Below are 22,354 nucleotides of genomic sequence, written 5' to 3'. Positions count from 1 at the left end.
CTATAAAGCAACATTCTAACTTTTTATTATTATTATATTTATTATTATTATTATTATTAAGTGTTTTTATATACTACATCAGCAAAGTGTGTTTTTTGAATAGTACAATACGATAAAAGACAATAATAAAACAACAAAAAAGCACTGCAGAAGCTTGTTAATGCAGGCGGCTGTGTGACCGCTGACCATGGTGCTGAAACAGTGTTCAACACAGGTCAAAGGTTACACAGATGAACAAAAACATTTCTCTGCGTTAACACATTGTTTAAATGTTTACCGATGCTGATCGGCTGTTGATTGGCGCATTTGGACACTGCTGGAAAACATTTACCCTGATATTTTACATGCAGTTCAAAAATATGTTGGTTGGACAACTGGTCAAATTATTTGGCGTTTGAGTTTCAGATATGTTATACAATTGGGATTTCTGAGATATTTCCAAAGAAAGAATCAATTCTGTAAACAGGGGTATGGAATTGTTTTTTGCTTTTTAAAGCAAAGGTTCACTAAACATGCAGGATAGTAGAAACTGAAGAGCCGCATATCTGCAAGGGAAAAACTAAGCAGGGGCGTTTGCCTGCGTGATCATATTGACTCCCTGGAGCAAAAGGAGGTTTAACCATCATGTACGTTCTTGAAGCCCTCCTGTGCACATCTGCAGATATCCACTATATCCTCCACTATATGACGAGCCTTTACAGGCCGATGCCACAAAGGCAGCTTGTAGCTTCCCCCTACACCTTCCACTACACTCTCTCTCCCTCTCTCTCTCTCTCTCTCTCTCTCTCTCTCTCTCTCTCTCTCTCTCTCTCTCTCTCTCTCTCTGTCTCTCTCTCTCTCTCTCTCTCTCTAACACGCGCACGTGAACAAGCACCATCGCGCACACGCACGTGCACTGTGGAGGTGGGAGTGGATGCTGGTGTAGCTGCTGGAAGCCGGGATGGGATAATCATGCGTGTCTGGCTCCGGGCGTTGATGCAGCTGCTGGATCCGGACTGGACTCGGGGCGCAGGGTGGGTCTAGTCCCCGACTGGAGCGATCTGGACCTCATGTCGACGGTATCAAGCATTCCGAGAACGACGAGGGCGATGGCCGTGATAGGAGTCGGCGCATCTCTTTGAGACGTCCAGGCGAGAGAAATCGACCGTTTGTGGCGGATGGAGGGCAGGATTGGCCGGCATTAAAACGCAGCCCCTGGGTTTTTGGAATAACTTGGAGAAAGCGAAGAGAGGATACCGAGGCGTCCCTTAAGGGATTGCGGGAGCCCGTCACCTGTTTTTTTCTTTATGTTCTTCTTCAACTGGGATAGAGATAGACACGCACCTGGAAGAGCAGCTCACTTTTGCATCGGTAATTAGAAGAGGACTGCCTCCTCGAAGCCGCGTCCGACCGAACGACCGACCGCGGTGGTGGTGGTGGTTGGGGTGGGTGGAGGGGTGGGGGGTCCTTGGATGGAGAGGGCGCAGTGAGGGCTGCGGGAGCGACTTGTCGGGTGTAGGACGACACCGTGGTGGTGGTGGTGGTGGGGGGGGGGTGGAGGGAGAGAGAGGGGGGTTGGTTGGGGGAAGAGACCGGGCGGTTTGAAGGCACGGGGAGCCAGGAGAGGCGCGGCGGCTCCATGAGCGGCTCCTGTCGGGGCAGAGCGCGCAGAGCCCAGCCGGAGCGGCTCCACCGCCGCGGGTAGAACCCCGCGCGCCACGGGAACGGCGGCCAGTTCGGAAGTTTTGATGCATATGATCACAACCACCATGATTTTTATGATTCTCGGTGCTTCAGTTGTAATGGTAAGAGATCGCCACCTCCCTCAGCCACGATACGGGTTTTGTTCTTAGGTGAATAATTCATTCGATCATTTCAAATGTGCCATAAATGAATGCGATTTTGCGAGAACCCCCCCCCCCCCTGACAAGCCGGCCTACCAGTGACATGTGGAAGTAGGTTGCCCTACCTATAATTACCTGCTGTCATAAATAAATAATCTAAGTCCGCTTTAAGGCACGAGTCCCCCCCCCCCTTTAGAATCGGGGGGATCTGCCAAGGCTATGTTCTCTCTACGATCCCTCTTGTTGTTATGTGTCTCGATGCCGATGGAGAGAACCATTCGCTGTCTCCATGTAGCCCGTAGCCCATTGCTTGACATGTCCCAGCTGACTTGCATGCTTCTTTGCAGGCGATAGCCTGTTTAATGGACATGAACGCACTACTGGATCGCTTTCACAACTACATCTTACCGCATCTACGAGGGGAGGATCGCGTCTGTCACTGCAACTGTGGGAGGTAAATGCCGTCTTTCTCCTACGATACTTGATGTTCTGTGCGCTTTCCTTTATTCGATTTTTTTTTCAACCGCCAATTCTTAATTGTCGAAGAGGCCTCGAAGATTTCTGGCGGCGGATCCCCGCAAAGCGGAGCTGGAATTAAGCCCGTCAGTGCGCCTGCAGCGGCTGATATTTTTCAGTGACGTTTTATTATTTGTTCTAACAGACACGCTTGGTCGCGATGTTTTCTTTTTTTTCTCCCTTTTTTTTCTTCCAAGGAAATAGCATTAATATATATATATATTTATATACAGAAGGTCTGCGAGGATCTCGGCTTTGCTGCATATACGAAGGTGTGTGTCGGAGCCATAAATAGGTAATGAAGTATGAGCAATATACGGCCGTTCGAAAACAATCCGAGCATCAAGTGCGCTGCGCGTCTTGCACAGGCCCCGCACGGTGTCGGAGACCACGCACAGCCGCTGGGTTTATGGCGAACATGTGAGGGTCGGAGTGGAAGGGTTGTGGCGGAGGAATTGATCCTGCTGTTTTGCTTTCTGGTGAGAGCAGTTTTGGAAGTGATGGGAAAAAAAGAGGTGGAAAAACCTCCATTAATAAATGAATACGGATTCACTCAGCAGTTGTTTTTCATTCCCATTCAACAATCAGCATGCAGGGTAATATATCACTGTATTACTGTGGCTCTCTATAAGCAGAGAAACACAACTGGGCCTGCATGTGTTTTTTTTTTTTCCTGATCTCAAGTCAGTGCCAGAGGGTATGGCAACAGTAGCTATCAGGGTTTGAAGTAAGAATCCTTTCATCCAATAGATTCACACCTACATTATTACCTCAGCTATCAGATCCTTGTTGACCCATGTCTATACAGCCACGAGGACCAACCGGTGTTTTGTGGAAGGGGAACGTCACCAGTGTTTTTGGTGCAAGCTGAACAGATGCACATTAAAACCAAACAGCAGTGTATTCTATGCATTTACTGCAGTGAGGGGGTTGACGTGCTAGCAGTTCATCAGCAGCATTAAGAGGCCACTTCCACTCTGTTGTGTTTTTTGCTGCCGGTAAATTCAGAAGTTGGTCATCATCAGGTGGTTTGTGCCTGTATGAGGGGGATATTCAAGTTTGGAAAGGCCTCCTGCACACACCGTGTGTGATGAAGACTGATATATATATACAGACAAATATGTTTGGAGACAGTATTTGTGGGACAAGATGATGTATCAGTAAACGTCTTGTTTGTAATATTTTGACAGTCAGACATACTTACTGTCAATTAGGATTTGTAGACAGTGTAAAGTAGGCAATTATCAACAGTATTGAGCACAGCTTTCAATATTTATGAAACCAAAATGGCTATTTTACCCCCAAATTAAACTAAGGGCCAATGCTCTGGGTGGTGTGTACAGTCAAATCTTTGCCCCTCCTCACAGTTTTCACGTGAGTCTGTTACTTGGACAGTCGGCCATCTGCGTTCAAACGAGACGCGTGGAAGAACAGAGCAGACCTGAGCTTGTGTTTTGCACTTGCCTGCCTGACTCCCACCCGTTAGACGTGGAGGTGTCGTGACGCCCACGGCGCTCACCTTATCGGGCTCGAGGACACGGCCAGTGTCATTGTATTTGGCAGCCTCGTGTGCTCTGATTCGGATGTAGCTGTATAGCTCTGTGGCAGGGGGCAGATCTACTGTGTGTGGCTTTCTGCCCCGCTGATCGGTGCCGTGCTTTTGTGAGCGGCTGTAAGGTAGTTCTCCTAAGTTGATCTAAATTGTCTCTATTTTTGGCATTTCCATTCCGCAAAACTGAAACACTGAATTTGTTTGACGCAAACAAATTGGTGGTTGCCGGGTGAAGAGCAGCAGCACTAAAATCAGTTTATGCAACACAAAAGAATACTTAATTCTTCAGGGCAAAGACACAATCTTGGAGGACGCTTTTGAGGGATTCGATCCCCTTTGTGCCGAGTGCTGAGGGTGCACCTGCACTGCACTTCCCAGAGATAATCTGCCAATCACTCTGAATGGAGGGTTTTCAGTTAAAGAAGTTGCATTCCTGTAGGTGGAGATTTTTCACTTCTCCCGCACTTGCAGGAAAGTCAGAAACGTCAATAAGCAGTCCAACTTCCAGTGCATCTAAGGACTTAGCCAGCCGAGACGCATTAGACACTTGTTGTTAAGCGTTGCACATGTAAGTGAAATATGTGATAGGTCAGTCAGAGATGAGCAAAGCAGACATTCCAACCTGTTATCAATGCATTGTCCCAAAATGTGTGCGCAATGGCTTGTCTTCTATCTCCCAGCCCCCATCATTTCAACCTACTGACTTTGTCAGACAATGGCCTGTATGGTTGTACAATTATAGTAAAATTATAGAAAGAATTTAATATCAAGTGGATGTTTTTGTTTTACGTGGAACAGAGTGCTGGACAATATGGCCAAGTGGGTTAGGGTTAGCCTAACCTGCATTGACACAGAATGATGCCTACAAACATCACTTGTCTTTTAATTTCCATTCTATCAGCGTAACGTTTCCATGCCTTCGCCTCTTTCTTCTCCTGTGAGTTGTGAACACCTGGTTAAAAGCAATCACACAACCTGTGGACGTGCAGAAAACCCAATCAAAACTGATTTAATTCTGAGTCCTTTAATGTCTCCAATTTGGAACAGATTTAACGAGACTGTCTAGTTCGAACCCCTTTGAACAATTTTACAAAATGAAGAAGAAGCCCACGTTGACAAAATAATTGCTAGTTAAAGTATCTCAAGAACCATACTTGCACACTTGAAGTATTTTGGATGATGAATTTGTCCTGGGACAATTGGCTCAATCCAGAAGGTATTTTTTTCTGTTAGGATATCGGAATAAATGCCTTTTCTTTCCTTAAAGGCCCCTTAACAGTAGTCTTTGAGGGAGATAATGGAGTGTTGGTTTAGTTTTTTTCAGGCTGTGAGCAAAAATCTTCTTAAACTTTTCTAGCCGCAGCTGCCCTGAAGTGCAGCCCGGAGACACCCAAGGGTCCTTGAGAGGGCTTCAAGGGCTTTTTAAACAAAGGGCGGATTAATGTAGTTTGTTTCAAATTCAGAAAAGAAATCTCTGAACATGATTCACGTTAGGATGGGTTTTCCCATCATAACGTACTAAACAGGCCTCACAGTTACCAGATACCAACCATACTGAACACCTATGAGAGTATTTGGAGTGACATGTGACACAGCTCTCTTCACCTTCATCAAACCCCCAATTGGACGACCCAGTTTGTATATTGGTAGCCCAACAGGTTTTTCCACTAATTTAACACACACCTGTGTGTCCATGGGACGGATTAAATATATTTGTTTGTATCTTTGATTGATGAAATTATATTTTGGCTTATATCTAACTTACTCTCACCTCCATCCGTCTGACCCCCCCCCCCCACCCCCCTCAGGCATCACGTCCACTATGTAATCCCATACGATGGGGACCATTCCTTGGTGGACTCGTCAGAGAACTACTTTGTGAGTGACAGTGTGACCAAGCAGGAGATGGACTTGATGCTGGGGCTGCTGCTGGGCTTCTGCATCAGCTGGCTGCTGCTGTGGCTCGACGGAGTCCTACACTGCGCCGTCAGGGCCTGGAGGGCGAGCCGCTACTACGGTAAGACGGACGCTGGCGGAGGCAGAAGCGCATGAAGGCGACTCTGTCGAGAGCCAAGCCAACCCCTAAATTATCATAAAATCATTCTCATTTCGGATGTATGTGTTGAAGTGTGAATATTATGCTAAATGACAGGAAATGGAATTTCACAGCAGGTTCCCAGCAACGGAAACTTGAATCATCTTAATTTGACAGGTGAAATAACAAGGTATCTAGGATCCAAATGCAGGATTTGCGGTTGCCAAATGCTGGCATGTAGGAATATACAGTATTGTGTGTGTGTATCAGTCCGCCGCGTATCTTCTGCATGCCTGCGTTGGCCAGGCTAACACTGCAGATGGTTTTATTCTGGTAAGTGGCCTCCCCGCATTGCCTGGTCCATTTTTGGCTCTCCGTACTGGATTTCTGTCTCAGTGCACAACGACCTCTTGGAGAATCACAGCTAAACCTTCCAACTGTGTGATGAGTCACACGAACGACTGAGGTAAAACTAAAGGGAAATTCATCCTTAAAATCCCCTTGATTTGTTTACAGGAAGAGCGGCACTCAAAAGCAAACGTGAGAGCGCCATCATTAGGAGCAATTATGTTCCAAATATGTTAAACTCATTCTTTATGAGATAATTCTCAAACGAGACATACACAATCATATCTTAATAAGAGCTGTTGCTATAACGCAGTTTCTAAAAAAAAAAAAACAATTTTATACAAACACAGAATAGAGAATATGATGTTAAAAGCAACACTTAGCGGAAAAAACTAATATTGAAATTCTGATTCACATTAAATTCCCTGCAGGTGTTAATTTTAATACACCACTGTTAAATTAATTTAAGGGACTAAGTAAGGCCGTCCCTGCACTCCAGTATACTGCTGCTCAAGCAAGTCTATTGATTTCAGACCCTTAGCTAAAATGTTGTGTTAGCATTGAATCAAACAGAAGAGTTGATGTCCTTCTCAGCATGTTTGGTTAAATCCCTTTTCAGCATTGATTCGGATTCACAGACCTTTGCTTACCGAAGCTTCCGTGCACCAATGTATTAAACCTTTAAGGGTCTCATTCGGCACGCTGCAAGACGAAAACACCAAAGCAATGCAGACAAGCGAAATATAATATCAACAGAGGTTGAAATAGTAAAAATGATGCAACCCTTGTTTAACTTTTTTTTTAACTCGAACCTCCATGAGAAGACTAAAAGAACAGCTTTACAGGGTACCAGTTAGCTAACGGGCAAACGGGCAATTGCATAAATTCATATTCATGATCATTGCATTGATGGCTGGAAAACCGCAAATGGGAAGTTTGGCTAAACATTCATGTCAACAAAAACGGATTATATATGGCAATTTTGTTGAAATACTGGGCTTATGAAAATAAAAGGTTGAATAATTTGTAAGGATTTAAAAGGGGCCATCAACTTTCGACATGGACTACGCCAGCCCAGAAAGCGTCGCCATGGTGATGAGGAAGCAATCACCAGGTGCTCAAAAGAGGATTTCAATCAGTCTCACTTGCAGGTTAACAAATCACACAAAAAGTGTCACAAGTCTGACTTCCAACTGTAAAAGCTGACAGGTAGACAAGGGTTTAGGGAACGGAATTAACCCAGGAGCAGCATTCTGAATTAACTGTAGTGTTGATATTTCTCCCAGAATTATCCAAAGTACGTCACAACAATTAAGCTTCAAGGGAACACATAAAAAAATATATTCTTAATGATGTATCCTAGTTAAAAATACACACCACTTAAGCATCTAAAGACACACTGATGTCATGTATGTTTACTCTCTCTCTGAGCAGATTATTCATAACATGATTAATAAGAATAGCAGGGATAAGTAGTGGTGATTATTAGGATCTCTTTTGATGAGCTTTTAAAAAAGGTTTTGACATCAGCGCTTCTTATGAAGGACACTTATAATAGATGGCTTTATAACAGCCTGCCAGCTTGATATGCGCCAAAGAGAGCATATAAGTTACGAACAATAATAATTACGAAAAAAAATAAATAACAAGGGACCTAAGATCGCTCATTGGGGGACGCAAAAAAAGAGTCAAGGCCGTCAACCTGAATAGAAGAATTTATAACATTTATGGCCAATGTGTGTTGGACATACAAGGAATTTGACATGGCGGGAATGCATAGCATTGGACAATAAGACAGATAAACACAGCCCAGGAAATATAACATATTCAATTTAAAATATGGATATAAAATAGGAGAAAATAAAATAAAAACAAAATAAAGTGCACAGGCAAACAGATAACTCGTTCACTCCGTCTGAGCTGTAAGGAGAAATATGATTATTTCAGGCGTGAAATATAATGTGCAGCATTTATCTAAAACCACAATTAACTCTCCAAAATGTCAACCTCTTTCAATAATCCCACAGATCTTTTTAAACTGAGGCTTTTGGTCGGTAATGTGTGCGTGTGCGTTGTATACTGTATCGGCCTTCTTCACAGCAAACATTCATGGCAGTACAAACGAGTCACGAATAACACAAAAAGTACCCATGGCCGTGTTCTATCCAAGTGTCACAGTTAGTCATGACTCTGTGACTGTGAGCAGGCATACACACGCTGGAGTTGAAGCAGCTACATGGAACTGAGCCATCGTTGATTTCATTATCATGTATGTGCTGTTCACAACAGTTTATTACGCATTGGGGTTTTGTTTTCTGTAACTCAAGGCGGCGGTAATCGACCCACACCACACCCTACCAGCACCGACCAAAAACATGGGCATGCAGGATCTTTAACTGAACTAACATTATTACTCTGCCTCGAGGGTAACTGTGTGTCCCAGAAATGTCCGCGTGTCAAGTTCAGTCGTTGAGATCAGTGGGTCTGTGCAGTGGTTCAGCAGTTAGCACCGTCACATCCCAGCAAGAGGGTCCTCGCTTGAACTTGCGCTCTGTAACTCTCTGTATGGAGTTACAGTTAAATGTTTGCTCTCTGAAATTTTGCATGCTTCTCTGTGTGATTGGGAAGATTGCATTGCTTTATAGCCACTATGCATGGTGTGTAAACAATGGTTTAAACTTCCAAGTTTGCAGAAAGCCACATATAGCTTTATCAAATTGGCGGCAATAAGTGCACAGCTGGCCAAGCTGTTATTTTGCATTGCTTTGGTGTTATAACCAATACAATAAATATATGAATACACATACAGCAGTTACTAAAACCAGTTTGAACCAGGCTCAAAAAACGAGTGTTTGATAAATGCCTCTGAACGGTGCAAACTACATTCCCACATACCATGTGTTTAAATCCACCTGAAAGTGGGGTACTTGCTCCTTCATTTCCTGTGTCCCGTCAGCGATCTCTCCAAAAATATCCGTTTCATTCCTCTTACCATCCTCCTCTGACAGTTGACAGATGCGTGATATTTAAGTAGGAGAATAGGAATGCGCCAGAGACTTAATGAGACCAAACACGCTGTGTTCAGTTCACCACCGTTTGGCCTGTGCGGTTGTGCAGACATGAGCGAACACATCCGAGGCTGTCAGATGAGCAGACATTGTATGTGACATACGCGTGAGATCGTGACACGGCGGCACGAAATCCCCCACAGTCTGGCACTCTGCTGGAGAGACAACGCAGAGGTGTGTGCACTGGCAAGATGTTCGCTGATGAGCAGAGTATCAGCATCCTGGATTACAGGGTTTCAGTTTGTCATGGTCATGGCGGTTTCACGGGCTTTTCCACCCGGCCAGGATCCCAACCGCTAACTAGGTTATGCATTCTTTTGCCACATGTAAGCTAGATGTAAAGATACTGAATATCGCAGCGTGGCTTTTTAAAACAGGATTTAGAGGTTGGTTATTCTTTGTCAGCTCAGTGCAGCTCTGTGTTGTGGAGCTGCCCTGGATCCTTAGAATAAAGGGTGGCGCTAAAGTAGGTGACATGTGGCCTGGATACTCGGAGCTGCCGCGGACAAAAAGGCAGGATAAAGTTATTTGTTACTAGGTGTGAAAGGTTTTGCAGCAAGCGAGTCGGCCAATGTTGTTCTCTCCAATGCATCATTAAAAGTCTCAAAAATCACCGTCGTGAAAAGGATTCATGCATTTCAACAGCATTCAGTAGGAGCGGGGGATGAGTGGGGGTTTGTTCTACTTTCATGCTGGGAGGGAATGCCCCTTTCTTCCCTGTGTGTGCGTGTGTGTGTGTGTGTGTTTTGTGTGTCGACTGTGACGTTGATGCTAGGGCAGGCTTGTTTAGCCTCCCCGAGATGAGGAGTGAAGGTGAGGCTGACAGAGCAGCGTGTGTGTGTGTGTGTGTGTGTGTGTGTTGGGGTGCAGGATGGAGATGCTGTCAGGTCCCCACCCCCACTGACACACACACTCCTCCTGTGCTATAAATAGAACGAGCGAGAGAGCAGCTGGAATGGCAAGTGAGAAACACACACACACACACACACACAGTGTGCATTGATTTTCGTTGCTTTCCACCTCCCTCTTAATTCCATCTCTCGCTCCTCCCTCTCCCCCTCCCTCTTCACTTATTAAATCTACTCCTGGCCATTTCCTTTACAGTGCTGCCCGCCGCAACTACCTCGTTTTCATCTTATCATTGAAGCGGCCCGAGTATCTGACTCCAGGGACACTGGCGAGAGACAAACACACGAACGGTCTGAAAGATTTAGAGAAAGATGACATTCAGCATGAGCCCCCCCTCCCTCTCCAACCTCCCTCCCTCACCTCTAAAGGAGCATAACAACTACGCCCCCCCCCCCCCTTTCTGCCTAGCATTACCATTTCTGCCACCTCCATCCCCGTCCTTTTATTCAAATGAGATAAACCTGTCTTTGTTGCCCCTTTTCCTTGGGATACCCTTCAGAACAGTCCTTGTGGACAGCATACCCATTCACAGCTATAAATAACTCACTCGCTCCCCTCCACCCAACGCCTCACCCCGCTTCCCCAGCTCCACCCCTCCTCCTCCTCCTCCTCCTCCTCCTCCTCCTCCCCCGCTGCCCGCTCATCCTCCAGCAGGGCCGTTTGCTACTGGGTTTGCTGTGTGGGGCTCTCCCCTCATCCTCTCTCTCTCTTTACTGTCTCTGTGGGCATGAAACCGTTATGAGCCTCGGCCGCTTTGTCGGCTTCTAATTGGTCAAAGATAGGTAGGTGCATTCAACCTCTCAGCCGAAGGCTCCCTTGTAAGGGCTCCTCTGACTGTAGCGAAGTGACGCCGTGGATGCCGTCACATATGCAGCAGCCCAAAGCCGGATCGGGAAAAAAGAAGCCAAGACTGTGGTGCACTTGAAGAGACCCCTGTCATCCAATACTTTCCCGTCTCTGTCATTTTTACCTCGCTGCAAATAGCTCACCCTTAAAGGTTGTGATGAACCACACGACACAATAGACTCATTATGATCTGTTTTTCCAACCATTCACCTGTAAACCTCAATACATCGGATTTTCAATTTGCATGGGAGGTGTATTTGGGTTTAGTTTGAAATGTTCTGAATTGTATTTTCGGCTAATCAGAAATCCAAAAGGCAGCAGAGATGGACAAGTTGACGAGCCAGTGTATTGTTTTGAAGTAGAAAGCCCTTATCATCCCAGGCCAGTATTGCTGGAGACAATTGGTATGAAAGAACATCATCGACATCCAAAAAAGACCAGAAGATCAGCCCTCTGTGATGCTGGCTGTTGTCCTCTAACTGGATTTGGAGCCTGAAAAAACAGCAACACAAGCAATGTTGCCTGACAATAACCACACGCACTGGTGTCGCACTTACAAAGTAAAGAAGGGGAGCCAAGGTGGAAGTAAATCAATGTTGTGACTGTGACATGTTGTGATTATGACGATATCGATACTCACTTTCCATCGCATTGCTGATGCAGAGGCGGTTCCTCTTTAGTATTTGAACTCTGGTGTTTCACTCTCTGGCATTTCATGTTCGTGCTGTTGTGTGTTTTAAATGGTGCAACCATGACCCATTGTTATATTATGGGATATTAAGTACAATGTAATCGTAACTCCCTCAGTTCACTTCTGCACAGGACCGTTTGTGCAACCTTTCTTTCCTCTTCGTGTTTCCCCTCGGTCTCCTGGTCACCTGTTGATTGAAGGCAAAGTGACAACAAATCAGCTTGAAAAGCGCTTGGACTCACTTCGGTACACATTGTTCAAGGCCGTGTGCCTCATACGGTATCATCTTTTTGTGTGTGTGATGTTGTTAAAGCACCACCTGCGATAATTGATGGAGGAAAAAAAAAAAAAAAAATCCATCATTAACAAACTTGCTTAAAAGCCACCTGCGTTCCAGGCGTCAATAACTTCTTTTTCGTTCTACTTCTAGAGGTTCCATTCGTTCTTTTTGTCAATTACCCTGTGATTCCATGCTTCGTTTTGAATAATTAGAAGGTAACGGATTCCCATGGTCGACAAACTGAAGGAGCATATCAATCAGGCTGCATCCATCACAGACGAGCCTTTCTACGGTTCCACCCGTCGCTCACACGGGCTCACCGCCCGTCTCCTCTGACCGTCCTGTCGCCTCCCATCTCTTCCCTGCAGATACCCCGTCCTGGTCATGGCTGCCCCAGTTCTGCAACCTCCGAGACCTCCGTCGCCGAGCGCAGCTCAGACAGCTGGAGGACTCCAGCGGCAACATGGTCCACATCAAGCAGAAGCTCTACCACAACGGCCACCCTAGTCCCCGCCACCTCTGACTCTAAAAGGCAAAAATTATTCAAAAAATAACCTAGACCCCTTGGTACCCCGGTGTCCCTCCTCCTCTCCTCTCCAAAAGCCCTCACCCCTTTCCCCAAACTGCCCCTTGGCCAACTGTTGCCTCAGAGACCCTGGAAAACTGCCCTCCCACTGTTCGTGGCCCCCCTTGAATCCCCCGTGACGGGACTTTCGTATGACTCAACCCGGCCCCCCGTCAGCACTAAAAGATACAAAAATTAAAAGATGAATCCCAAAATGGAGCAAGATAACGATTATTTGCTGCCACTGAAATCTTGTTTTATGTCCATGTCCGTCGGTGGGAGGAGGAAGAAAAAAAAAAAAAAAGAACATTTTTAAGGGTGTTTTTTCTGTATAGAGACATTTTCTGTGTTCATTGTTAAACTTGGCATGCTCTTTTAGAACAGGGTAAGATGTGGGCAGCGTATGGAACGGAGCAGCAAGACGGGTGTCATGATATATATTTTTTTTCACTATCGGGTGGGAGTGGGACTTTGTTGTGGTGGGGAGGGGCGAATGAGACTGCTGGGTGGGTGGGTTTTTGTGACGGTTAGATCGCTGCTTCTGTAAATAGTTATAAATACAGGCCAAATGGATTTAAGTCTTTAAAAGGGGGGTGCGTAGGGGGTATTTTTGTGCAAGTTGTTTGTCCACGGAAAAGCAGACGACGGACTCTGTGGTCAGAGATTAGAGGAATGCAACGAAAAAAGACGAGTCTGTTGGAAAACTGGATGTGAAACCATGTGATTTCTGCTAAAAACACAGATTAATTAGCTTTGTTACTTAGTGAATTAATTGAATGTATTCATTTTTTCCCCCTGTAAATATGTGAGGGGGAGGGGAGCGTGTACGGTTGTGGGTTCTCTTTGCTATATTGTCATTGTTATCATAGTAGACACGGGAGAATTAAATGCCAGCCAAGATGAGTCCCCCCCCCACCACACACACACACACACACACACACACACACACACACACACACAGCCCTCCATCTTCCCCACACCGAGCTCAACAGCACAGTTCAATTTTCTTTATCCAATTCCTTTTCACTTATCAGGAGCCAGCAGCCTATCAGCAGAGGGAACCCTCGCCCGGCTCCCCGCCCCTCCTCGTCCTCTCTGTCCAGACATTGCTGTTGTGAGGATGAAATGTCTGTTTTATTAAAAGTGCCATCGAAGCACAACAGTGACCTCTGATGTTTGATTGTGTCACTCCAGTCATGTGAGCGGAGTGGAGAACGCATTCTCGCGGGCGAGAGGTTATTTCAGAGCGGGGACAACAGACGGATTACACGCCGAGGCCCCGGTCGCAACTTCAATGGGGTTTGTTGGGATTCTAACAAGAGTTGTTAAATGACTAACAATGACAATGACAAGCCGCTGCGACCGAGGACAGTCCTCCATTGTCACAATCACACGTTCCAGTGACTCAGGGGGCTTTTTACAAGGGTGTTTTCACCTCCGCTGGGCATTCTTTAGCCTTATCACATTAGTCTATTAGAAAGCATAAACCGCTGCTGAAGCTACTAGTCATTTTCACGATTGATTTTCTTGGATGCATCGTAAAGGCTTCACTTGAATCTATAAAACGCGTGTAACGCGTATTGTCAGATTGGAAAAGTTCAAATTACAGTAGAGTGATCGGCAACTGAGAAAAGGCAACAAAATAAATCACCACCTCTGAGAAGCAGTGGATGTGTAATAAATTACTTCCTCAAATTAAAACTTCTTCATGCGGTGCCGTAATTGACGAGCCTTCTAACATTTTTATTCTTCACATGTGCCAGAAAGGTCACGTAGCCCCCTGGATCTAAAGCACCATGTTCTCAGAACACCTGTGTGCAGCTGAAGACGAAAACCCGCCTGCAAGCTCGAGCCGCGGCGCCCGCGTGTGACATTGGAGAGTCTGTTTTCTGCAGGTGTGCAAATCTACATTTAAATTTGAGTCCGGCAAAACCCTTCTGTGAAAGGTAGAATATATGTCAAGGACAGGCCTCAACCGCACCGGCGCTCATGCTAAGAAGTGCCAGGGAAGAAATGTCTCCAAAGAACATTTTGCAGACTTATTGAACTCCTGCCAGCCGCGGTCAGCAAACATGCAAGAACATCCTGTTAGGAAGGTCACCGCTTCGAAATGTCACCCAGCCACCGGGTTTCAGACCTGGCACCGACGACCGGACAAAAAAAGGTTAAAAAAAAGAAAGCGGAACGCTCTAGTCAGACAAAGTGCTTTTACTCACTCTTACAAAACTACAGACAACAATCAAATTATTACCTTGTGTTAGCAGTCGCAGTACTTTGGTTAAAAACATATTGCTAGAAAAGTCTAAACAATTTAAGGTGAACGTTGCACACTTAAGGCTCGAGTGTTTAACAATTACAACTAGCCCTTCTTTCGCTACACTTTCATCAAAGTATTGGAGCGATCATTTCGTTGGCCGAGGCTCGCCTTGAGCTTTGTCGCTGTCGCCTCCGCTTGGTTTGTGGGAAGGAGGCTTCTCGGTCTGACTGGGCTCAGCTGCTTCAGCGCCGGGAGCCGGAGAGGCAGCTTCTGCATCAGCCTTGGTTTCCACGTTGGGAGCAGCTGCCGAGTCCGTCTCGTGGCCGACTTCATTTCCTACGGCCTCCGGCTCCTCTGCAGCCGCCGGTGGTGGTTTAACCTCAGCTTCCTTGGCACCAACCTCCGTGGTCCCGGACAGTTTTTCAGTGTCTCCTTCAGCCACAGCGTCCGCCTCCGTGGTGGTTTGTACTTTGGCTTCCGTGGAAACCTCGGAAGGCTGACCCTCTGCAACAAACTCACGGGCAGCAGTCAGAGGCTCCTGTTCCGTTTCGAAGGCAAACTCCGTTACGATGACTTCAGCGTCCTTGGCAGCAGTCTCAGTCATCGCAGGTTCAACCTCCGTGACGACCTCTGCGGCTGTACTCGGGGACTCCTTGACCACATCGGTGGCCACCCCGTCCACCCCTTCAGCGACCTCCGACGTTTCCTGTGCCGTCTCCGCTACGACCTCAACTGGGTCCTTGGCAGCGTCACTTCCCATCGCCTCCTTCGCGACAACCGCCGCCGTCTCCGCGGAGGCTGGTGCGGCCTCCGCCTCGTTAACCTCGGCGGCTAGATCTTTCAACTCGAGAACAACGGCGTCGGCAGCTGCGGCTGGGCCAAGAACCTCTTCGGTCGGGTCCTTGATGGCCTCGGCCTCCCGCGCCGACGGGACAGCGGCAGTTGTCTCAACAACGACCGCTTCCCTTTCTTCAACCAAGGCGGCCGCCTCCTGAAGGACAGCGTCCGCCTCCTGAAGGACAGCGTCCGCCTCCTGAAGGACAGCGTCCGCCTCCGCCGCTGAAGGTAGGGCGGCTGCCTCCGCCCGCGCCGCGCTGCCCAAAGCCTCCAGAAGGGGAAGGCCTTGCACCGTCGGGGCTTCGCCTTCGGTACGTGCAAGTGACGCAGCTCCCTGGGCTGCGAGCGCTGCGGCCGTCTCCTTCGGGAGGCGTACGCCGACCTTCCCGACCCCCTCCCCCGCTTCCATCAGCAGCCAGTCCATTTTCTGTGCGTGCTGCTTGATGGCATCATCGACTCTCGAGTCGATCATCGCCTCAGTCAAAACGCCATCCTCGGAAGAGTAAGCGGCGGCCTTTCGGGAAAGAGGAGGAAATAAAAAGGTTGTCTTTGAATATATATTCATTTTTAAGCGGTTGTATTTTTTGTGCCAAAAAGGCTTTTCCACTCACCTGCCAGGCAACACCAAGCTTGGAGATTTCCCGACCAGACATGCCTTCTGCTCGCTGTGCAATATCTGAACACTTTTGTCCATAGTCAAACTGGGCCAGTTTTAATCTCCTGTGGATTTAAAGTAGTTTGCAGGGTGAGTGAAGCTCGAGCCCAGACCCGTTTCCTGAGGACTTAAAACAGCTTTTCAGGAAGGCAATAAGACCTAGACGCCACTTTGTTTTCAGGACCGAATACATTATATACACCGTCACGCAACTATAGCTGGAAAGGCAACCTCTGGGGAACGGAGCTTTCCTCTGCAGCGGGCGTTCAATAATTGAAAAACAATAATCGGACTCACTGTCTCCCTGTAGTGGCAGGAACGAGCACAAATTTGTCGAAATACATGCGCACGAGTCTCTCCCTCTCGTCCAGACCAGGTAACGCAAAGTTCACTATCTCGTCGATGCGGTCATTGATGGCCCAGTCGAACTGTTCTGGCTGGTTACTGGCGAGCACCAGCATGAACCTGAGGAGAGGAGATAAGGCCACTTAGACCGAGGCGGTGACCTTTTCAGTCCCGGCCGATGACCTTTTTATGGCCAGTCATGCACAGTAAATAACATTAAAGACAGACTTGTTGCTCTGCTCCCCGGTGCGGTAGAGGAATGCATTCAGGGTGGCTCTGAGGTCCTCGCTGATTTTCTCCTGCAATGCAAAAATCATGACTCATGAATATGCAATGCGAGAGCAGGGCATCAAACCCCCCCGTGCATCTGGCAATGCAGCTGAACTCACCGTGGATCGCTTACGCAGGAACGCATCTGCTTCATCCACGAACAGCAGCAGGCTGCAGAGAAGCAGAGGACGTCAAAGAGAATGTGGCTAAAAAAAAACTTCTTTATAGCCTCTTGTAAAGAAATGAACCGGTAGAATAACAGCAGCTGCGCCTTAACGCGGCACACAGGTTAACTTTCACGGCCCACATCCATCCTCCAACAGCTGATGCACATTATAGTACCGATTCATTGCGTTAATGGAGCAAGTGAAAGTGCCCTACCCTCGCCGGCTGGTGCTGGCCCAGTCAAACACCTTGTGCATGGCAGTGACGCCATCGCGCCCCATAGGGGCCACATCGCCACCTGTCATGATGGCAAAGTCCATCCCCGAATGGAGAGCCAGTTTCTGGAAGTCAATGGAAAGAGCTTTGTTCAAAAACGGAGCAGAGAGGCAAAAGATTTACGTCTTAAAAAAAAGTAAAAGCCAGATCAGTATTTTGAATTGTATTCATTTATTACGACGACCACAAAAGTAACTACGGAAGGTCAAAGGGGGGGTTTGACCCGGCGGCACCTTGGCGAAGAGCGTTTTCCCAGTTCCAGGGGGTCCGTACATCAGGATGTTTCTGTACAAGCCTTTGTTCTGCCGGGTGTTACGAGTGGCGATGGCGACGTCCCTCACGCGTCCCTCCAAAGCCGCCTTTGGGACCCCGAAACACAACGAAAGCACAGAGTAGTGAAACGAGTACACAAACAACACTCTGAAGACAGCCGCAAAACAAAAAAAAAAAAGCCAAGAAGAGTGACTCACGCTGAGCACCACGCCCTCCAAGGCGTCCTGCGGCCTGCTTCTCAGACGCTTGGTGGTCTGTAAATGGGAACAGAAGGGCCTGCATGGTGAGTTGCCTGAGCCTGAATCATTTAACAGTCACACGAATTATGGCTGAAAGCTTTTGTGCTTATAAATAGATTCTCTAATTGCCATTTGACGCTTCATTACCTGAGAGTGAGTCTTCTGCTCGGCTACAGACGGATTCAAATGTTCCGTATCTGGTCTGTTATACAGACTGTGTGACAAATGACTAAAATCCACAAAATTCCAGTCGATTCAGAACACACCTGACCGCTCCCTCGTTATCCTGGCTAATGCTCTCATTCAACACACACACACACACACACACACACACACACACACAGCTTGTTCCCTTCCAGGTTTTTGCCATTTTTCACATCGTCCCCGGTTCAACTCATTTGATTATCTGTGCTGCGTTTCCTCTCGGTTTACAGCCTTCTGACCAGTGCCCCCTGTCTGCTGGTCAGGTATCACCTGAGTGTTTGTGTGAATAAAGAAACTGCCGTGCACGGTAAGAGGACGTGGAGAATAACGCTTGGTGACGCTTGAGAAATATGTTAAGAGTGACGAGCGCACATAATTAGGAGAGAATCCAGTCAATTTTGAAAAATAACACATTTTTCAGAATATGTCATCTGTAGTGCTGCCCGGTCCCAAATGGGGCCGCGACCCGGTGGTTGGGGATCGCTACGCTAAACTCTTTCTTGGGGCGGCGGGGGTCCTACTGCTGGATGCACGACGGAGAACACATGAAGATGATCCATCGGAGTAACTTTTCAGAAAAGGGATTTGATGCGCTGGCGGTTACAAAATCTCAGTAACAGCAAAGTAATGAAATTATCAGTTTGCAAAAGACACAAACACACACATAATCGGGACGTAGTTTCACCTTGACTGGGTGCTTGATGGCCTCCGCGACGGTTATCCTGGAGGTCTCCCGGACCAGCGAGGGTTTGCCCAGACGAGCCTTGATGTATCGCCCGGCCACTGCCGTGGCGTTCCTGGCCGAATACACGCCTGCTGCCAACAGGGTCAACCCAGCGACCTGTGTGAGGGACGAGAACACACACACACACACACACAAATGTACCGTAGAGCATTTTAATAGAACACTCTGCAGTGCAATTGGGACAAAGCGGCACAGGTGTGACAGGGATTCACCGTGGCTGTGAGTTTGTCCCAGTCAGAGACGAAGGCCCTGAATCCCTCCCCGAACACCGCTCCCGCCGTCCTGCCGGGGACAAAACGCAATTATCACAACGCCCGCCTCCGCTTTGGCAGCCGCACTCGCCCGCCGCCCTCTGGGGGTCTCGCTGGCGGCTGAGAGAGACACTGGGAGATAAGACGCCAGTTGCTCTGAGGATTAAGCGGAAACTCCTCCGGCCCTTACTTGATGGACTCCAGGACAGTTTGTCTGTGCTCGGCAGCCTTCAGGCGGATCTGTTCCCGGATCAGGTCGGCGTTCTCCCTCTCCACCTGGGCGCGGGCTTTGGCCTCCGCTTCGACGCGAAGCAGGTCGTTCTTGTGTCTCAGCTCCATCTCATGTTCAATGGTGGCTGGGAGGGAGGGAGACCGGCAGATTTTAAGAACTGCATAAGTTTGTTATGACCACTTCTGACAGGTGGTTCAACTCAACACTGAGCCCGAACTAGATTGAACTGATTTTAAAGACGCAGCTCCTTTTACTTCTAATACGGTAACCGTTTCTTGCACCATTTGCTATTATAAGATTCCCATCACTCTACTATCGGCCGATATCTGACTAAAAAGTAGTCATATTTTTCGGTTGAGACAAATGTTTCTGTAAAAATGCAAACAAATCGACTAACTTATTGCAAATGATTGTTTTGTTAATACATCATGTTTGTTAGTATTTCATATTAGTCATCGTCTCTTGTTCTGTTCTATTGAGGTGTCCGTCTGCTCCTGTGGTTTTATTTCGAGTGTCTGTGCAAGAGCATTTTGGTCACGTCAACTCCACCATGTATGTATAAATAAAGATAGGATCCGCCTCAATGCATTATCAGTCACACGTAGGCAGCGGAATCAGCAGTAAACAACGACATCATTATTCTTGTTATTTAGAGAATGTGTAAGCAGATTTATCCTGCAGACAATACGCGATATTTACTCTTCGTCTGTTGTTTTTTATACCTTTCTTCCAACACATTTTAGCTGCGTAATCCTGACTCATTAGTGCTGATCAACAACCTCATTGACCCCTGCAGACATGCCATGCTCATTCTTTGCTGTGGAGCAGTAACAAATCCCGCTTATTGCATCTGTGAGTAGGGTGTTAAAAAGGACTTTTTTTTTCTTCACATGACATTACGAGCGGATGAATAGTGTGTGGATGAAAGCGTGCATTTGGTTTTCTCCTTTACATTTTCTCATGGCCTCTTGCTTCACGACCGATTCCTCTTGTTTGCGGAGGTTCTCCTCGTTGAGGAATTGCTTTAGACGCAAACAAACAAACAAGTATGATGAACGCTCCATCACGGGTGTCCATTTTTAAGTTCTCCTTTAAAAAGAAAAAGTCTTACCTGTTGCCTGAGCTGGTCATCGTACCTTTGTCTGGCAAGTTTGTCTTGATATTGTGCCCTCTGGAGGGGATATAGAAAAGAATCATTACTTTTGCATGTAAACTCTTGTCGGTGTTGTGTTTTACCATCAGAAAAGCATGGTGTTAGTGTACAGCGTCCATACTGCCTGGTTTTGCTTTGTCTCTTCTGCCAGAGTTTTGCGTCTCTCCTCGCCCTGCAGGCGGATCTGCTCGCCTTTCAGCTGTTCGACAGCGGCTTCATATTCCTGTTGGTGGAGAGATTTTTTAGGTTTACATAGTTTAGCAGTTACACATACACACACATACACACTTATCACACAATCCCAACAGCCCATCTTCCAAAAACCTACTTTCACTTTACTCTGATGCTCCAGCTGAACAGTCTGCTCCTGCATGCGAGCAAGTGCCAACGCTTCCTTGGCATTTCCTGTTAAAATACAAAATAAATAACCATTAAGTGGCAAACTTAACCAGATACAATGTACTTATTTTTTAGTATAACTTGCTTTAAACTTTGCTTGGCTGACACCGGCCATAAAGAGACCAGCAGTAAGCATGTTCATACGCACATACCGACATGGAGGGCGTGGCGTAGGAGGCAGAGGTCTCGGACACGCCCACCAAAATTTTGTGTAACTTTGTGTAACAGCGTGGAGGTCAAATGGCTTTGAAGGGACACTGACAGAGACTAAGCAAACTCATTTGTTGCTTTCTCCCCCTCGACTGAGAGAAAACGGTGTGCGTCAAACTTTATTTCAATAAAGCGCGAACCTCAGAATTATTTTGTAGTTTCTGACTCAGTCTTTACACAACACGTCAAGTATTGTCTGCTTAAGATATTGAAATATATATATATATATATATATATATATATATATATATATATATATATACGCATATGATTTTAAATTGTCCTGTAGATTTAATAGATGCAGAATTCTGCACGCGGGGGAGAAAAGAACAGAACGTTCCGACATTGGAAAGTGTGTCTGGTCCAGTGAAAAAACAAACCGCATATACGAGTATATTTTAAGTTTTATTAATTATAAAAATTGAGTACGCACGTGACTGGTCGAGGTCCTTTGCAGCTTTAGCGGCTCTCTCCAGCCCGGTCGGGTCGAAGTTGCTCCACTTGTCTCCGGGTTTTGCTCCCCCGGACCCTTCAGCGGGAGCAGCCGCCGCCGTCAGCTCGTCCGCCGGCGGAGCGCCGGAGCTCCTTCCCCAGCCGAAGAGCCACGACATGCCGCCCGAATAGCGTGCGGGCTGCGGGGGGCTGCACTCTGTTCCAAAGCCTCCGCGGTGGTGGTCTCACTGGCCCATCATGCTGCTTCCTCTTCTTCTTCTTCTTCTTCACCTTCATTGTTCAGCTCGAAGGCTGCTGGCCCGTTACCGCCCCCTGCAGAGACCTACAGACAGTGCATCATCTTTTATTACCTTCACTGAACAAGGGTTCATACCTAAATAAGTTCTTAAACGTGTTCATCCAGTTCATCATCCAAACCACTTTACCACGGACGTGAAGGATGTTTCCACGTAAATTGCAGTCTTTTATTTAACCTCGTACACCCTTCGCTCAGTCTTGTTCTGATTATTTGCAATCTGGAGTTTCTTGTTTGTTCATATCAAGACTACAGCCAAGACAACAACAGGTGAATCTTCAATTTGAGTAGAATTGCTTACTTGTGTACATTCCTGTCACAGTGATATGAAGACAGGGTGGCAGCCATTCAATCACTATAGAGTAGACATAGTGGCCCCTGTCTCTTTTATGAGCCCCTATTCAGGCAGCAGAAAAAGTGACAGTTGATATTATTTAAGACCAGACTTTACTGTTGCACCAG

At 46.9% G+C, this 22,354-nt stretch overlaps 2 protein-coding genes across 8 annotated transcripts; one reads left to right on the top strand and one right to left on the bottom strand.

Moving 5' to 3' along the window:
* Window positions 1-826: 826 nt before the first annotated feature.
* Window positions 827-13,793, top strand: tmem240a (transmembrane protein 240a). 3 transcript variants are annotated; one of them, XM_040192158.2, is made up of 4 exons: window positions 827-1,013; window positions 2,171-2,277; window positions 5,700-5,908; window positions 12,437-13,793. In XM_040192158.2, exons 2-4 carry the CDS (start codon window positions 2,186-2,188, stop codon window positions 12,589-12,591), a joined length of 456 nt encoding a protein of 151 aa, XP_040048092.1. In that variant the 5' UTR covers window positions 827-1,013; window positions 2,171-2,185; the 3' UTR covers window positions 12,592-13,793. The 3 variants fall into 3 exon arrangements, with proteins under 3 accessions (XP_040048092.1, XP_040048091.1, XP_040048090.1); XM_040192157.2 differs by having other exon boundaries at window positions 827-1,350; XM_040192156.2 differs by having other exon boundaries at window positions 879-1,784.
* Window positions 13,794-14,826: 1,033 nt separating this feature from the next.
* Window positions 14,827-22,150, bottom strand: LOC120828662 (ATPase family AAA domain-containing protein 3). 5 transcript variants are annotated; one of them, XM_078085229.1, is made up of 17 exons: window positions 21,578-22,150; window positions 20,864-20,940; window positions 20,657-20,758; window positions 20,494-20,553; window positions 20,335-20,404; window positions 19,341-19,506; window positions 19,112-19,181; window positions 18,840-18,995; window positions 17,909-17,965; window positions 17,672-17,797; window positions 17,379-17,503; window positions 17,117-17,168; window positions 16,956-17,026; window positions 16,680-16,847; window positions 16,339-16,447; window positions 15,942-16,241; window positions 14,827-15,899 (listed from the first exon to the last, which is right to left on the bottom strand). In XM_078085229.1, the coding sequence occupies exons 1-17, from the start codon at window positions 21,753-21,755 to the stop codon at window positions 15,036-15,038; spliced, it is 2,751 nt and encodes a 916-aa protein (XP_077941355.1). In that variant the 5' UTR covers window positions 21,756-22,150; the 3' UTR covers window positions 14,827-15,035. The 5 variants fall into 5 exon arrangements, with proteins under 5 accessions (XP_077941355.1, XP_040048087.2, XP_077941339.1 ...); XM_040192153.2 differs by having other exon boundaries at window positions 14,827-16,241; window positions 21,578-21,913; XM_078085213.1 differs by having other exon boundaries at window positions 20,657-20,940; window positions 21,578-21,879.
* Window positions 22,151-22,354: the final 204 nt, after the last annotated feature.

The sequence above is a fragment of the Gasterosteus aculeatus genome, chromosome 2 (assembly GCF_964276395.1).
Source record: "Gasterosteus aculeatus chromosome 2, fGasAcu3.hap1.1, whole genome shotgun sequence".
Classification (NCBI taxonomy): domain Eukaryota; kingdom Metazoa; phylum Chordata; class Actinopteri; order Perciformes; family Gasterosteidae; genus Gasterosteus; species Gasterosteus aculeatus.
The sequence above is the reverse complement of the archived record's forward strand: the minus strand, read 5'-3'. Positions and strand labels throughout refer to the sequence as shown.

Coding starts and splice junctions, on each gene's coding strand:
- LOC120828662 (XM_040192152.2), bottom strand. CDS start 21,755: ATGTCGTGGCTCTTCGGCTGGGGAAGGAGCTCCGGCGCTCCGCCGGCG. Junction 19,182..19,340: donor ACTGTCCTGGAGTCCATCAA/GTAAGGGCCGGA, acceptor TGTCCCCGGCAG/GACGGCGGGAGCGGTGTTCG. Junction 16,242..16,338: donor AGCTTGGTGTTGCCTGGCAG/GTGAGTGGAAAA, acceptor CTTTCCCGAAAG/GCCGCCGCTTACTCTTCCGA.
- tmem240a (XM_040192156.2), top strand. CDS start 1,728: ATGCATATGATCACAACCACCATGATTTTTATGATTCTCGGTGCTTCA. Junction 1,785..2,170: donor TCGGTGCTTCAGTTGTAATG/GTAAGAGATCGC, acceptor GCTTCTTTGCAG/GCGATAGCCTGTTTAATGGA. Junction 2,278..5,699: donor TGTCACTGCAACTGTGGGAG/GTAAATGCCGTC, acceptor CACCCCCCTCAG/GCATCACGTCCACTATGTAA.